The sequence below is a fragment of the Lipotes vexillifer genome, unplaced genomic scaffold, assembly GCF_000442215.2.
Source record: "Lipotes vexillifer unplaced genomic scaffold, Lipotes_vexillifer_v1.1 scaffold1489, whole genome shotgun sequence".
Taxonomy (NCBI): Eukaryota; Metazoa; Chordata; class Mammalia; order Artiodactyla; family Lipotidae; genus Lipotes; species Lipotes vexillifer.
In genome coordinates, this window is record NW_006776475.1 from 418,278 (window position 1) to 434,918 (window position 16,641).

The following is a 16,641-nucleotide window of genomic DNA, read 5'->3' on the forward strand; positions in this document are numbered from 1 at the left end:
TCAGATTCAGAAATTTAGAAAGCATTAGGACTCTTGATTAGGCTAGAATTGGAAAAATATCCAATATCTTTTAATATAATTAAAGTTCTGTAATAAATCATTCTAGGGTTTTTGCAGGCAGATCACACCAGATTTGAACTGCTTCAAAAAATACTGGCTGGTACTAGAAGACATTTAAATTCCCGTTGACTGGGTCTAAAATTATGAAGTCTGAAATTCTTCCTCTGCCATCTGGAATTCACTGCCCATCAAAATTCTTATATCCTCAACTCCTGTGAACTTTCCCTTTGCCTTCTTATTCAAATGGAAACTGCAGTCCTCTTAAACTGTGGCTGTTTTTCCTCCTTTCCCCTGGGCCTGGAGGGTGACTTCAACCAGTTCCCAGACATTGAATGCCACCTAGGATAACTGTTGCAAAATTTCTATCCCAATCCCGACTCTGAGCTCTAAGTGATCAGATCTGATTCCTTAGTCTACATCTCTAGTTAGATATTGGAATTTCCAATTTAACTCGCCAAAATACAGTTCTCAATTCACACAACCACCAAATCTTCCTCCTCAGCTTTTTTCATCTCTATAAATGACTTTACTACCACTTTAGTTACTCAAATAAAAATCTGAAATCATCTTGATGTTTCTCAACTTTCAAATATCTATATCAAATCCATCAGCAAGTCCTATAAGAAGAGGACCCATAATCCACTGAAAGTACCACATTCTCACTGACATTCACCATCAAACATTATCATCTGTCTCCTGCACACCCTCAAAGTCCTTGTTCTATTCTCATAATGGTCACCACTTTGCTAAATCCAATCCTGGTGTGGTTGAAAGATTGTTAGGGTCAGAGTATTGGAGTGGAAAAATAGGTGTAATCAGTGAATGAGATTAAGGAGAGTTTGGCAATGACAAAGTCATAAAACCAAGGGAGTGAGTAGCTCCACAGGCGACAGAGGACAAGACCACTGGATGTAAGTTCAAGGAAGTAAGAGGCCAGGCTGTTGGAAGTATCATTTACAAGCTAAAAATTAGGACAGTAATGGAGTTGGAGAGTAAGCCAAGAGTTACAATTTTTGAGAAATAAGAGGGATTCTAGGGGTCAATAAATTGACAATGAAATATCAGGTAATAGGTGATATTGTCTGGTGACTAAAAACTAAAGGCTTTACGTTTTCAGGAATATGGGAGGAAGAAATATCTGGAAATAGCAATGAGATTCACCCATATTATCTGAAGGCTTTACTTCTAAAATATATACCAAATCCATTCACTCCTCTCCATTTTTACTGTTGCCATCCTAGTCCACGCTGTCTACCTTTCTCTCTCTCTCCTGAATCCCTGCAAATGAGCTTCCTAATTGGTTTGCTTGATCCTTGTCTACCAACATTTTACATTGTGTGTCACTGATACTGTGATTTGTTTTAACCTGATGAAATTCACAGAGAAAGAAGGTATCTCATAATATTAAACTGACTCCCAGATTGTGACTACCTTGATGACTAAGTCAGAATTGAATGAGCTTTCTGTTTTCTATTCATTTTTTGCTCTTTCTTAGCTATGATTTCTTTTCTTCTGATTAAACAATGTTAAGACCTCTTAGCACTATGTCTAGGAAAAAGGATTTGACACTTAAATGTCACTATAGATTTTGGATGATTTTCCTAATCTATATTATCAATTGTTAAATAACAATTGTTCTAACACTTAAGGTATGGAAATTTTATTAAGCAGATTCACAACTTTAGAAAACTTTAAGAATTGTATTCCAGAACAAAAGCATGTGTTCTTCATGTGTGAATTGACAAAATAAAAATATTAACAGTATTCTAGAAACATATCCTATGGAAGCAACTAAGAATATGCACAAGAAATTAGACTATAAGGCAGTTCACAGAAGCATTGTTTACAATGTTAAAAAAAAACTATAAACAATCTAAGTATTCAAAAATAGAATCACCATAGACCTTTTTTTATGCGGTATGCGGGCCTCTCACTGTTGTGGCCTCTCCCGTTGCGGAACACAGACTCCGGATGCGCCGGCTCAGTGGCCATGGCTCTCGGGCCCAACCGCTCCGTGGCATGCGGGATCCTCCCGGACCGGGACACGAACCCGCGTCCCCTACATCAGTAGGCGGACTCTCAACCACTGCGCCACCAGGGAAGCCCACCACAGACTATTTTTAAGAATACAATTGTAAGGTCAGATCTTAAACGGCACCGCAAAACAGAGGAAAGCTTCAAGTGAGCTTTATTAGGGAGCGCTCCCGAGTGAGGTACATTGCTCTGAGAGAAAGGGGCCAGAGAAGTCGCGCCCGGGTGAGGGTTTGGGCAGAATTTATAGGGGAAGAAGAGAAACGGGTGTGGTAAATCCAGGAGGGCGCAGGGTATTCCTTATTTGGTGGTCTTTTCGGGTATCGTGGGGGACCGTTAGTCCCGCCCCTCGAAAGGCGGGAAGGCTGGGCCGGGTGGAAAGTCCCCAGGTCAGTTCCTGGAACTGGGTGGTCCGGCAAGTCTCCAGGTCAGTTTCTGGAACTGGGTGGTCTGGAGAGTTTCCGTCTGATGCAACCTGTGAATCTGATTGCGTTCCCCTGCCTCGGGCCAGCTGGCCTTACAACAATGTCTTGCCCTATTTCTGATCAATTCAGTCAGGAGCTCTGGGAGGACACTGGAATTTTAAAAAAGTTCCTCTAGGGGTTCTAATGTGCAGTTATTGAGTCAACTATCATAGGTGAGATTACCCAGTCTTATCTCTTTATACACCATCAATGTGTTGACAGGGTCCTAAATTTACATCTTCAGCCTGGACTGCAGCCCTTCTAACTCTATTCTTATAAACCCACTGCTTCCTCAGCATTGCTCCTTGAACGTCTAATAAGCATTTCTAATTTAACATGAACGCTTATTTTTACCCCACTCCCATTTCCGCCCCAAATTTAATTCTATCAGCTCCAAATTCAAAATATATCCAGAATCCAACCATTCCTCACCAACTCCAGCTCTTCTACCTGGGCCCAAGTCATCCCTCTCCAGGGTTTTATTACAATAGATTCTCAACACAGCCACCAGATGCATTTAAAATACCACTTGGTTTATGTTTCTCTTCTGCTCAAACCCTTTAATGGCTTCCCATCTCATTCAGGGTAAAAGCCAAAGTCTTTACAATGGACCTAATTGGGTCTTTCACAACGTCTGACTTCAAATCCTACTATCTCCTTAACTTGCTGTCACCCAGCCATACTGGCTTCCTTCCTCTAATAAACCAGGCATGCTCTGCCTTAAGGCCTTTGCAGGCCCACTGCTGGGAAGTTTTCTCAAATATACTCGTAGCTAACTCCCTCACTTCCTTTAAAGTTCAAATATCACCTTATCAATGAAGTCTTCCCCAAATACCAAAAATAAAAATAGTGTCCAACTTCAATACTTCCTTATCTCTCTTCTTTCTCATCTGTTATACTGTATATTTACTTGTTTGTTTACCTTCTGTCTTCACCACTAGGATGTAAGTTCTGTGAAGGAAGAGATTTTGTTTTGTTTATGATTGTATCCTTAGCCCTAAAAAGTGCCTGACACACAGTGGGTCCATAATACATATTTGATGAATGAATTAATATATAGACATATTTTCACCACTATTTTTCCCCACACAAATGGTTAAACTTTCCATTTTCTCTGCTTACTATACCATTGCAATGATATAAGCAAACTGAAAGTTTAAATGTGCTAATTGACTTGGAAGGGTTTGTCATGACAGGGTTTGACAGGTTAGCAGTGGGGCTATACAGCCATATACACTATACGTACATGTGTATGTATACAAATGTATATATGTATGTAAACATAGATACATATATACTATATATAACCATGCGTCCTATCACTAAACAATCCAGTTTAGCAACTGCAAGGAATGCAGACTATCCAGTGATCCAAACCCCACAATTTTTTCTTCTCAGAGTACCAACAATCATCGATTCTAATGGCACTAATATCCTCATGACAAGAGTACTGCCTTCCATATACCATGAAAAATATTTAAAATGGCGTCACCTGCTCTGTACATTCAAAACTAGTTAGATTTATAGAACACCCCACACAACAACAGCAGCACAAAAAAACACAAACACACAAAAAAAACTAGTTAGATAAAAGGCAGAAAGCAAAACTACTGTTTGAACTGCCTGAATCATATACACAAGGCTATCTAAAATAATGGGTTACATGGCTCTGTATTCAGTTAGCTGGGAACAATATGAATGGCTTTTCTGGTTCATACAGTCTCTCCCTAGTCCTTATCCACCTACTCCCCACCTCAACCCCACAAAGTTACACAAGTATACCAAATTAAAAAAAAAAAGATAAAAGAAATTGAACAATATAAACCTAGCAGAAATCTGAAATCACTCCAACTTCAAACTTTAAATCATTTGCCTAGTGAGAGCAGCCTTCAGATGCACTATGACTCAGCATTTTATAATGCCTGAGACATGAAATTAGATAAAGGTCTTGTTCCCTTCATGGCATTACCTAAATATGGAGCGAAAATAAATGAGCTACCTTAAAAACACAAACTCAGTGGCTGAAATGTTACAGCGCTCAACCTCACGCAGATCTGACTCAATATGTGATGACAGGGAGGACGGCAAGTGTCAGCTGAAGCACACAGAACCGTTCTGAAATAACTTGACCTGTAACATTAGCAAATAACAATGCTGACTACAATTAACACTCAGAAATGGAGAAAATATTGTGAATAAATGAAAATAAAAAATATATGAACTGCGGCGACTGATTTAAGTCAGGTCAAAAAAATAACTTAGACCTGGGGTGGGGTGGGGGGATTCACTCAGCTACTCTTCACTAGAAAACAGAAGCTAAAATTGAACCAAGGGAAAACCCTTGCTATAAAAACATTAAGTAAAATGGAAACAAATAGAAAAGTTCAGCTCTTTTTGACTCGTTATGGACAGAAAGAAAATAAGATGAAAATAAAATAATAAACTATATGAAGGTTGCAATAAAGACAAAGTTTTCTGTTTATATTCTCGTGTGGAGCACAAACGGATGGAGGAAGAAGAGAATATGGTACTTGGCAAGCAGGGAGAGCCGGATATCTGAGATCAGGAAGGACTGAGGAGTATTCCACACAGGCAATGGAGGAAGTTGGGGAATTCCACTTGGGAATACAAGAATTTAAATAAAGACAATGAATAGAGATGTGAAGACAGCTTATAGGCAAATGGGCCAAAAAAAGTTGCTAATACTTACTTGGTTTTAGCTCCTGTTTTTAGTACTCTGTATTAACTTTTTTAATCCTCAAAACAAGCCAATGCTATAAATACTATTAAACCCCATTTCACACGTGAGGCGACAGCCTCAGAAAAGCTAAGTAACTTGTTCAAGGTCACATTGCTAATAAATGGCGGAGTCAGGCTACCAGCCCACACACTCTAACTCCATCACAACTTTATACTGCCTCTTACGACCACTCAAAACGTGAAAAGGAAGTGGGGAAATTGAAATTATTGAGGCCTTTACTGCATTCAAAACTAGACCATCTGCATTCAAAAACAGAGGAGTGAACTTCCCCTAAGGAACTTACAGACCATTAATGGAGTTCAGACTCACAGCAAAATACCACTCAAGTCCCACATCAGACCTATCTTACAAAAGGCACAAGCCAAGGATAGTGGGAACTCAAATGAGATAGCAATGTTCACCAGGTTGTGGAATCTAGGAAGAGGTCACTGAAACAGCAGCATTTTGGACAGGATTTGAGAAAACTGGAAGAGTTAGGTGAAAGGAGCATCATGACTTCACATCAATTAACTCCCCAGGGTTTTCAGGATAAGTTTCAACTCTTTGGCATGGCACTGAATGCCCTCCAAACTAGGTCTGGGGGAAAGCCAGGGAGAAGGGATTATCCTAAGTGAGATGCCTATGCTGGAGTCTTTGTTACCAGTTCAGGTTCCAAAGGATCAGAACATCTTATTTTTTCTGTCTCCATAAATCGTTACTGGGTTGAAGGTAGGCACCATGGCTTATTCTTAACACTCCACTCCACCAGTCCAGGCGTCCATACCTCTTAGCACATGGCAGGTGCATAGCAAACATTTTCTGAAGCAAATCTAAATCATGGGCAACAATCACCAGATGACTGTGCGCCCAACCAGGCTGCCTGATACCATCTCGACCTCTGGTGTTGCCTAATTTTAAAGCTACCAAGAGACCTAAACACATGATCCGGAGGTAACAGGTGGAACTTGTGGATCTAGATGCCACAAACCAATTGTGAAGGGACATGAGACAATTGTGAAAATCTAAACACGGACTAAGAATTAGGTGAAGGAATTCATTTCATGTGGTGATGTGATTATGCCTTAAAAAGTCATGTTAGACTTATATAGAGTATTTATAAACTTAATGATTTCCCTTAAAACACTGGAAGTAGGGAGTATGGGGGGAATAGATGAAACAAAGTGGGCAAAATGTAGCTAACCGTTCGGTATACTATACTACTTTTGGTGAATGTCTGAAAATGTCCTAATATAAAACACACACAGCACACACACACCCACGTGCTGTTTTTCATCGTAAACCCCGAGGGAACCAGATCCAGAGGGTCCACCGGCGGCAGCTCGGATTCTGAGGACTACCCTCGCGAGCCCGAACCGCCTTTCTCTCCCGCCGGACTAAAAGCGGACCGAGGGGGCGGCTGTGGGCCGCCTCGGCCTCTTCATCCTTTCAGCACCCCCCTAAACGCCTCTGGAGAGAGCTGGTGTCACGGAGGGTAGCGTGCAGACTTAGTTATCCCGGTTTCTACGCTGGACTTCGCCCAGCGGCCCAGAGCCTCAAGGCAGTAGACCACCTCACCCGCTGCCTCACCGCCCGAAACGCCGCCACCACCTCGGCCAAGCACTCGAGGCGGGCTCCGCAAAGCAACGTCACGGCGCGCCGTGCGTCGGTTCAAAGGTCGGCCCCGCCCCCGCTTCCCCCTCGCTGTCTCGCTCGGCCTGCGCTGCCGCTGCCGCCGCCGCTGCTGCTGTGGGCCCGGCTCCGCTCCGCCTGCTCCGCCGCCTTCCTCCCTGAGCGCTGCCAGGCCGGCCGCCATGGCGAACGTGGCCGACACGAAGCTGTACGACATCCTGGGAGTCCCGCCCGGCGCCAGCGAGAACGAGCTGAAGAAGGTATTGGGGAGCGGGCCGCCCGGGCAGGGTGTGAGGGGCGCAGGCCTGCGCGGCTGGGACTGCCAGGCCGCGCTGTGGGGCGGCCCGCTAGCCGGCGGCGGCGGGCCCAGGCTAGGGGCCGGCGGCGAGACCGGCCCGCCGCGGGCCGCGCACTCCAGCCTCGGCTGACCTTGGGCCGCCGGCCCCGCCCGCCCGCCTACAGATGCAGCAAATAAAACCCACCCCTGAGCAAACACGACAAAAACGCTTCCTTCCTCCCTCCCCCGGCGGGCGCCGGAGGCCGGGCGCTCCCGGGAGGCAGCTGCCTGTCCGGCCCTCCCCGCACCGAGGTCACCACCCTGGAAAAACAGGTTGGACCGAGACGCCCAGCGCAACCCGGCCCCGGGAGAGGAGTTGACCGCGCCGCGGACGTCGGCGCCCGAGCCGCGTCGGCGCTGGTCTGGGGCCTGGCGGAGGGTCGAGGCCGCCCCCGCCGGGTGCCTGTGGGAACTTAGGGATGTTTCCTGGGAGCCGCGGCCGCGGAGCTTCTTCCCCTCTTCCTCCCTCGCCCATTGACCCGGAGGTGGCGTGGGTCTGTGTCTGGGTGCATTGTTATGTGGGCAGGTAACCCAAATGTTATGTGCTCGTTTCAGGAAAAAGCTGTGGGTCCCAGCCAAACACCTGAGTGTACACTGACTAAAAATAAATAGAAGGCCTCATTATTGCTGTTTGCATTGCTGCGAATCTTTTATCTCAGGATTTCAAAGCATTTGAGGCATTTGATTAAGCCCCACAGCATCTTCACGGGGCTTAGAGTATCCGGATTTGTAAGCTTAGAAAAATGAGAATGCCCCTTAGGCATTGGGACGGGTGCTATTGAGAGTAAAAGCACTTCCTGTTACCTTACCGGAAATGCTATTCTGTGTTACATAATTCAGGTGTCTGTGAATGAACGCTTAAGTGCTTTATATCTGAGCCACCCAAATGTATGCAGCTTCATAAGACCGAGGTCACTCCAGTTAAGACCCCAATCAATCCACCGTATGAAAATAAACCATGACCTAGAAGCTTGTCTTGGCTTTTTCCTGATGCTACAATTAGAGGAGCCATCGTGAGCCGGATTCTTACCTTAGCTTAATTTTTTTTTAACATCTTTATTGGAGTATAATTGCTTTACAATGGTGGGTTACTTTCTGCTTTTTAACAAAGTGAATCAGTTATACATATGTTCCCATATCTCTTCGCTTAACTTAATTTTAATAATAGTGTTTTTGCAGGCTGTAGAGCTTAACAGTCATTTCTCTTTAGAGTTTATTGGAGTCGTCTTGGTCTGCTTATGGGCCATCAAAGACATTTGACAATAGTGAAAATAGGGGATTTTTCAGTATTTTGTTTTTCTCTGTGGTTTTGTTTCATTGTTTGTATCTGGCTTTAGTATAACTTGTTTTCAAGTATAACTACTGTCTGCTTTGTTATTAGTGAGAAAACAGTATTAAGATGGAATATGCCCAACAATGCCAATGAATAAAGGATATTTTGGGAGGTTATGATTTTAGAACATTGCTTCTCAGAAAATTGGATGTTACGTTAATACTCACAAATCTTTAAACTGGTCTTTATATATAACCTTTTTTTAAAAAAATCTTTTATTGAAGGCATACAGAAAGTTAGCCAAGGAATACCATCCCGATAAGAATCCAAATGCTGGTGACAAAGTAAGTTATTTGAAACTTTTTTCCCCTGAGATTTCTGTTTTAAACTTAAATCGCCCTTCTTGGGAAAAAAAGGGAATGTTGTAAGAAAAGACCATTTATTCCCATAGTGCCAAAGTTTTATGTTAAGAGTATTTTGGTTTTATAATGGGAATACTATCATTCTGGGCAGTGGTAGGTGGTAAATAGGACTAGAATCAAACCAAAGGTAACTTGTCACTTTTCTTTAGAATTCAATGAATTCTAGATTCCTATAGCTTTTTATTTGTAAATCCAATTGTTTTACTTTTTCTTTATAGTTCAAAGAAATAAGTTTTGCATATGAAGTACTATCAAATCCTGAGAAGCGCGAACTATATGACAGATATGGAGAACAAGGTCTTCGGGAAGGTAGCGGCGGAGGTGGTGGCATGGATGATATTTTCTCTCACATTTTTGGTGGGGGATTATTCGGCTTCATGGGCAATCAGAGCAGAAGTCGAAATGGCAGAAGAAGAGGAGAAGACATGATGCATCCACTCAAGTGAATATCTTTTTTCTTTTTTTAAAAAAATGCTAAATACTTTTTTTCAAGTAGAAGTACTCAGTAAAAGAGAGAAGAGGCATCAAAAAATACTGTCCATTAGAAAAAAAAAATCTTCCATTTACCATGCTGTCCTCATTGGGTGACTAAGTTGAATTTAATAACCTGAATGTTGGTATTTTGCTAACAGATCTTAAAGGATGGTTGGTGTTTTTACAGAGTAGGAAGATTGTTTTGGTATATGCCTGTGAGGCTGCCTGTTTTTAAAATTTCAATTATGAAGATTCTTTTTGAAGTATTTAAACGTCCTGAGTTACTTTTTATTTAAAAACTTACAAATTGAGTGACCATCTGGCTAGTTTGTTAACATGTTATAGTAACTCATTACTTGTTCCTCAGTCTGAATTGTCCTAAATTGATTTCCACTGAGCTTGCTGGCCTCAAGCCTGACATTAACCTGCCAGCATATGAATGGTATCTGACCTTGATCTTAGACTGTGAACGCAATATGAAAATAACTATTTTACTTTGCAAAATTTGTGAGATCTTTTGTCCCATTAACTTTTCATGGACCAGTAATGGTTATAGTAGCAAATGCCAGAAACTGAAGTTCAAGTGTTTATTTGAAATATTTCATAGTATCTAGTTTATACATTTGAGTAGGTAAGAGAAAGTAAAGTGTAATTTGTTAAAATTTTCCTGTTATTACAACATTTCATTTTGGGTGGCTTTATAATATTCCATTCCATCATTTATTTAATCATTCCCTTTTCTATAGGATGTTATTAGTTTTTTCCTATCATAAATAGTGCTGCTGTGAGTATCTTTATATACAGCTTTGTCTCTCCTTGGCAGAGATTCCTGGGCAGGCATCAGTGTTTTGAGGCTGATAAATATAACTAAATTGCCTTGTAGAGGATTGTGCCAGTTTAGCCCCACTGGTGGAGAGTGCCAGCTTCACTAGACCATTACCCACATTTTTCCTTCTTTTGCCATGTTTCTTGAAGTGAAGATATTTCTGGCCTCTTACACAGCGGTGTTGCATACTAATTGCAGTTTAATATGTAAGGGGAAGAAGACCTACCTATCATGTAAATAGTTGGTTAAAGGTTCTTAGGAGGAGGTTAAAACCTGATGGAACCAAGTGCTTTGGTCTAAGGTCTAGATATGCCGTTGTTTGGAAGTGCTGATAGTGTTTTGACCATAAATGTTTTATTATACTGTCTAGAATGTATAAAAGATAACAATTTTGAGAAAGTTTGAATGCCACAAAATAGTATAGGTGCTTTGCAAAGCACATTTAACTTCTTTCTTTCCTCGCTATTTTTTTTTTTTTTTTTTTTTTTGCGGTACGTGGGCCTCTCTGCTGTGGCCTCTCTGCTGTGGCCTCTCCCGCTGCGGAGTACAGGCTCCGGACGCGCAGACTCAGCGGCCATGGCTCACGGGCCCAGCTGCTCCGCGGCATGTGGGATCTTCCCCGACCGGGGCACGAACCCGTGTCCCCTGCATCGGCAGGCGGACTCCCAACCACCGTGCCACCAGGGAAGCCCTGTTCCTCTATTTTAAAGTAAACCTTTACCATTAAAGGAGATTTAAAAACACCATGAGAAGGGTAAAACCAAATTAAATGCATTGCTTGCAAATTGTAAATAATACTTTTGAGACTTTTGATGTATATAGATTTTTTTTTTTGATGTTTATTTGGAAATGAATGGTCCTGCAGTTCAGATATGCTGTGTGAATAAAGACGAGTTGGGTTTTATCAGTTGGGATTTTTAATAGGCTTTTTAACTTGGCCATTTTGGGGTCATAGACCCCTTTGAAATTTTTGTAAAAGTTGCTCAAGTTTTGCTTATAATTCACTGCATTTTTCAGACCTAAAACTTGTAGGCTCTCTCTTGGAAACCTAGTCTTTCACATTAGATAAGGCCAATTTTTTTTCTTTTTTTAAGACATATGCAATCTAATTCCTTCCCGTAAATTGTGATGTAACGTTGTAGCGTTTCTGAATTGTCCTTGAAGGGGACAGAGCCCTATAGTAGAGCCTGGACTCTGGAGGCAGACTGCCTATGTGATCTTGGGCAAGTTACTTCTCTGTGCCTCAATTTTGTCCTGTAACATGAGGATAATAATTTTACCTCATTCAGGGGGTTGGATTAGGTGGAGGTCTTCCTTGAGGCCAGAAGAAGGTGTGATGTTTTGAGTTTGTGCAGTTATCAGCTTTATCAGGAAATGCAGCACAGTAAATTATTGGCCTGATCTTTTAAGTTCTGGCTTTCAGCAATACATATATTGTTTATAGCCATAAACAATTTGAGCTACAAAATAAAATCTCACTCAGTTGATTTATGTAACGTGTTCTTGAATTCTTTGTTTAAAAGGTTATAGTGGAATTTGCTATATCAGCTATCGTTTATATCTTGAATTTAAGAGAACTTGGCAAAATTTGAACCTAATTCTTTCCTCCCCAGAGTATCTTTAGAAGATCTGTATAATGGCAAGACAACCAAACTACAACTTAGCAAGAATGTACTCTGTAGTGCATGCAGTGGGTAAGTGTGTTTTCTGGTTATGAAATGAGTTTCATCCATTCTTTCAGTGGCACATTGAGTCCATATCAGATAAAAATTGTTCATGACTTCAAACTGACTACCCAACCCAGAACACTTTCTGATACCTCTGAAAGTCTTTAAATACCAGTCATTGGGCGTTGAAGATGAAGGTGAAAAGCACAATTCCTATTTGTCATGGCCTAGGGGGAAAATTCTAATTTATACTTTTGCTTGCTTTAGCCAAGGTGGAAAGTCTGGAGCTGTTCAGAAGTGTAGTGCTTGTCGGGGTCGAGGTGTACGCATCATGATTAGACAGCTGGCTCCAGGAATGGTACAACAGATGCAGTCTGTGTGTTCTGACTGTAATGGAGAAGGTACGCATGCCACTGTTTCTCTGCTTTTGTGTTGGGTGGATTGGGAACGCAGAAGTTGAAGAGGCTTACAGTTTTTCTCTTTCAACGTGTGTTTGTATTCATCTTATTAAAGATAGAGAGGGTTCTGAAAGAGAAATGTAAAAATAATGTTTCTTTATGCATAGGCCCAGTGAACACAGATAAACCGTAAACTTATAAACTTATATTATGTTGAGTGAAATGTTAGTCTTTTTTCATTCCAAAAAGATGGGACAAAGTTTTTTGTCCCTTTATATTTTAAAAAGTTATATTTGGTAAAAGCAAGAGAGCAAATTGTTTAGTTCTCATTCTGATAAGTGGAGAATTTTACTGTAAGCTTTAGTTAGCTTTTGAGAATAGATTATTGCAATTGAAGCTCTTTTTACAGAAGTAAATATTTTACGCTTTGTGGGCGAATGTTTTCTGAAACTGCTATTCACTTCTGCCCTTTTAGCACTTTTATAGCCAGAGACAATATGTAAACAAGTGGGCATGACTATCTTCTAGATAAACATTACTTATAGAAACAAGGGCATGCCCATTTTGGCCTGTGAGCCTTAGTTTGCCATCCCTTGTTCTAGAGCAGTGCTATCCAAAAGAATTTTTCTGTGATGATGGGAAAGTTCTGTGTATGTAATGTCTAGTATAGTAGCCACTAGCCACCTGTGTATGACTGAGGATCTGAACCTTTTTTTTTTTTTTTTTTTTTGTGGTACGCGGGCCTCTCACTGTTGTGGCCTCTCCCGTTGCGGAGCACAGGCTCCGGACGCGCAGGCTCAGCGGCCATGGCTCACGGGCCCAGCCGCTCCGCGGCATGTGGGATCTTCCCGGACTGGGGCATAAACCCGTGTCCCCTGCATCGGCAGGCAGACTCTCAACCACTGCGCCACCAGGGAAGCCCTGAACTTTTAATTATTTTTAAATTAAATAGCCACATTGGCTAGTGGCTACCACATTGGGCAGTTCTAGAACATCCTTTTCCAAATTGCTTCTGGAAGAGACAAGATAATTTGGAGAAGCTGCATATCATATTCCCCTCCTGGAGCGTCTCAGGGCATTTTACCTTATTAAAGTTGCTAACAATTCCCACTCTCAAGGAATCAGAATTGACTGAAATCTTTTCCCATGTGCCATTACCATTTTACGGAACTGGTGCTTTGCAGAACATACTTTGCAGAAGCAGTGTTCCTGAAGTCACTTATACATGTCATCTGAGCATTAAAGTGTGCCACTAATCAGCCATCAGAAATTGATGGTATTTTTTTTTTCACAGTATACTATGTACAGCTTTGGTTTTATTTTATTATAGCACTGATCAAATATTTCAGAAGAATACATAGAAGAAAAAACCTGTTAGAGTTATAAAGGATATTTAAATCCTTATTTGGGTTGTCTCTCTCCATTGTTAAATTTAAATGAAACTAAGACCAAAAAATGAAAAAGCAGTTGTAGAAGTTCCAGCATCCGACCACCCATTTTGTTTGCTTGATCATTAGGTTTTGTTTTAACTTAGGAAGTAGCGTCAGGAGTTAAGAAAATATTGTTTGAGATACTTTATACTCTGCAATAGAGGAGACTAGGTAGCTGGGTCCTTTAGGTAACCTGCAGTAAGATGTGAGTTTTTGTTATTAAGAATGATATTTCAATCAACAGTTCAGGTAGCAGTTTAAAGACGTTCAGGAAATTTATTTAGTGAATAAAGGCATTATCAATACCTATCTTACTTAAGAGTGCGGTATAGTACTCTTGCTGGAAGTTTGAATGACCTCTTTTTCCAGGGGAGGTAATTAATGAAAAGGACCGCTGTAAAAAATGTGAAGGGAAGAAGGTGATTAAAGAAGTCAAGATTCTTGAAGTCCACGTAGACAAAGGCATGAAACATGGACAGAGAATTACATTTACTGGGGAAGCAGACCAGGCCCCAGGAGTGGAACCAGGAGACATTGTTCTTTTGCTACAAGAGAAAGAACATGAGGTAATTTCCTTTTTGTTTGTTTTATTTTTGCCTCAGAAGACCAGAAATGGGTCTTGTATGCAAGATATAGGTTAGATCAGTTTGAGTTTCCTGAAGCAACACTGAACATAGATGTTAAGTCCTTAGGCTGAGTTCATAAGAACTGACTTCTTTAGTAGACCAACAAGACAGGTGCTGTCAGAAGCACTGTAGAAAGAGTTGGTCTTGGTCCCAGCTCTGCCATTGACTGGCAGTATAACCTTAAGTAATCCTGTTGTGTCTGTATCTCGGTTTCCTAATTTATGAAAATAAGGGCATTGGACTAGGCAGCCCAGTTTTCACTGTGAAACTCCTTGGATGGTTGGTGAGGGCTTCTTCAGTCCTCAGTACTGCTCTGTTGACTTGTTTTACATATTGGGTATCTATGTGAGCTTTCTTGAAAGAAAAGGTTCTGCAGTTTTAAAAACATTTTATTTTTAAATTTCTTTTTTTTTTGGCCGTGCTGTGCAGCTTGTGGGATCTTAGTTCCCCAGCGAGGGATTGAACCTGGGCCCACGGCAGTGAAAGCGCCAAGTCCTAACCACTGGACTGCCAGGGAACACCCTATTTTTAAATTGCTCATTGACTCTGTATTGTATCCGTTAATGTATATGGCAAAATGTACTGGGTTGATGATGTGGCCTGGTATATGTTATTTTGATTATACCATTGTATCTGTATTTTTTAAATGTGCGATGGAGTATATTTTAAGTTTTTTGTTTGTTTTTTGATTTGGACCATTTTTAAAGTCTATTGAATTTGTTAAAATATTGCTTGTTTTATGTTTTGGTTTCTTTGGCTACGAGGCATGTGGGATCTTAGCTCCCCGACCAGGGATTGAACCCGCAACCCCTGCATTGGAAGATGAAGTCTTAACCACTGGGCCACCAGGGAAGTCCCCTAAATTCTTGGATATAGAAGCATTTGACAGGATTCTGGCTTTGTACTTGATCGCATTGCCATTTTGAGTTCCTTTGGAAGTATTTAGATTACAAGTCAGCCACCTTTTTTAGTTCACACTAAAATTTTCTCCCATTTGATGGTGATTTCTACAAATGAAGTAAATTTTAAAAATCACTTCAAGAATCCAATAGAGATTAAAGCCATATTGAGATGCAGATTCTGGGAATTTGATTTGATTCATTCCCTCATTAGATTGTGGCTTGCTCTCCTAGACAGGCATTTCTCAAGGTATACTAGTCGAATTTATTGCCTCAGCAAAACTGTAAATTGCAATATATCTTGGCCTTTTGTGAATATTGCCAAACCTACCAGTGGCAAGGGTCCCTAGATTGTTTTTGTTGTTGTTTTTTTTTAAGGAGTAATTTCTAGAGTTCTGCCTTAGAGTGTTATGGAATAAAATATTCTGTAAGAAATTGGGATTTTAAAAAATAGAAATCACTGACCTTGGAGACAAGGGACTTAAGTTCTGGCTCCCATTTATTAGCTTTAGCTTCCCTGGGCTTGGCTTTGCATACTAAAAAAAAAAAAGTTATCCCTCAGAAGATAGTGTAGAATCAAATGAGATAATGAATAAGCTGCTCTTCTTTCTTGGGGCTGTGAGGAGGAGGCATTTGGAAGTAAATCACCTCCAAAATTATTGGCAGCAGTGGAATTGCTTGGAATTTCCAACAGACAACAGAAGTTACTGGTTGTCTAAAGTAGAAAATAGAAGATGATAAAGGTTAGAATGGAAGTTCATCTAGTAAGAGGTCAAAGATTGTTCCTTCTTGGTTTTATTGTGACCAGTAAAGTAAATTTGAGCCCCAAATGAGATTTAGGTATCTTGTTTCGTTTATACCGCTGAGAATATTCTTAACCTTCTTAAGAAAAATTGATTAGTTTGACTAGTTCATGAACATACTTGTATTTTGTTTGGGGCTTTCTTCTTTTAAAAAAACTCAACACTTGTGCTGAAGGAATTGTGAGGCCATGAGATCAGGGTGGGTACTGTAGCTGAAACAGAGTGTAAATCTTCTGATCAAAAAACAATTCAATTTTGAGAGTGCTGTGTATGCATCTTTCAGTACTGGTGTGTGTGTATTTTGGTAATCTTGCTATCATAGTGCATTTGTACAGCAAAGAACCACAGTGGTGGGTAAGATCTGGTGATGTTAGTCTCTCTTCTATACTCTATATTTTTATTTTTCAGAAATTATTACAGCTTTTATGTGTTTTACTGTCTGGTTCTTGGTAATTTCTCCTCATTAGTCTGGTTTTTCAAAAATTTCCTGGCCATTCTTGCCTGTTTATTCTCTGTTTGAATTTTAGCATCAAGTTGTCTAATAAAACCACCCTTCCTGCTG

The 16,641-nt window shown here is 40.9% G+C and overlaps 1 protein-coding gene across 1 annotated transcript in view; it reads left to right on the top strand.

The window, feature by feature from the left end:
• The first annotated feature begins 7,010 nt into the window (after positions 1-7,010).
• DNAJA2 (DnaJ heat shock protein family (Hsp40) member A2) overlaps positions 7,011-16,641 on the top strand; it is a 13,271-nt gene continuing 3,640 nt past the window's right edge. Inside the window, exons 1-6 of the mRNA XM_007450383.1 lie at positions 7,011-7,184; positions 8,819-8,878; positions 9,175-9,398; positions 11,870-11,950; positions 12,191-12,324; positions 14,121-14,317. Of these exons, the coding sequence (XP_007450445.1) occupies positions 7,107-7,184; positions 8,819-8,878; positions 9,175-9,398; positions 11,870-11,950; positions 12,191-12,324; positions 14,121-14,317 (774 nt within the window). The 5' untranslated portion in view covers positions 7,011-7,106. The remainder of the gene's footprint in view (positions 7,185-8,818; positions 8,879-9,174; positions 9,399-11,869; positions 11,951-12,190; positions 12,325-14,120; positions 14,318-16,641) is intronic.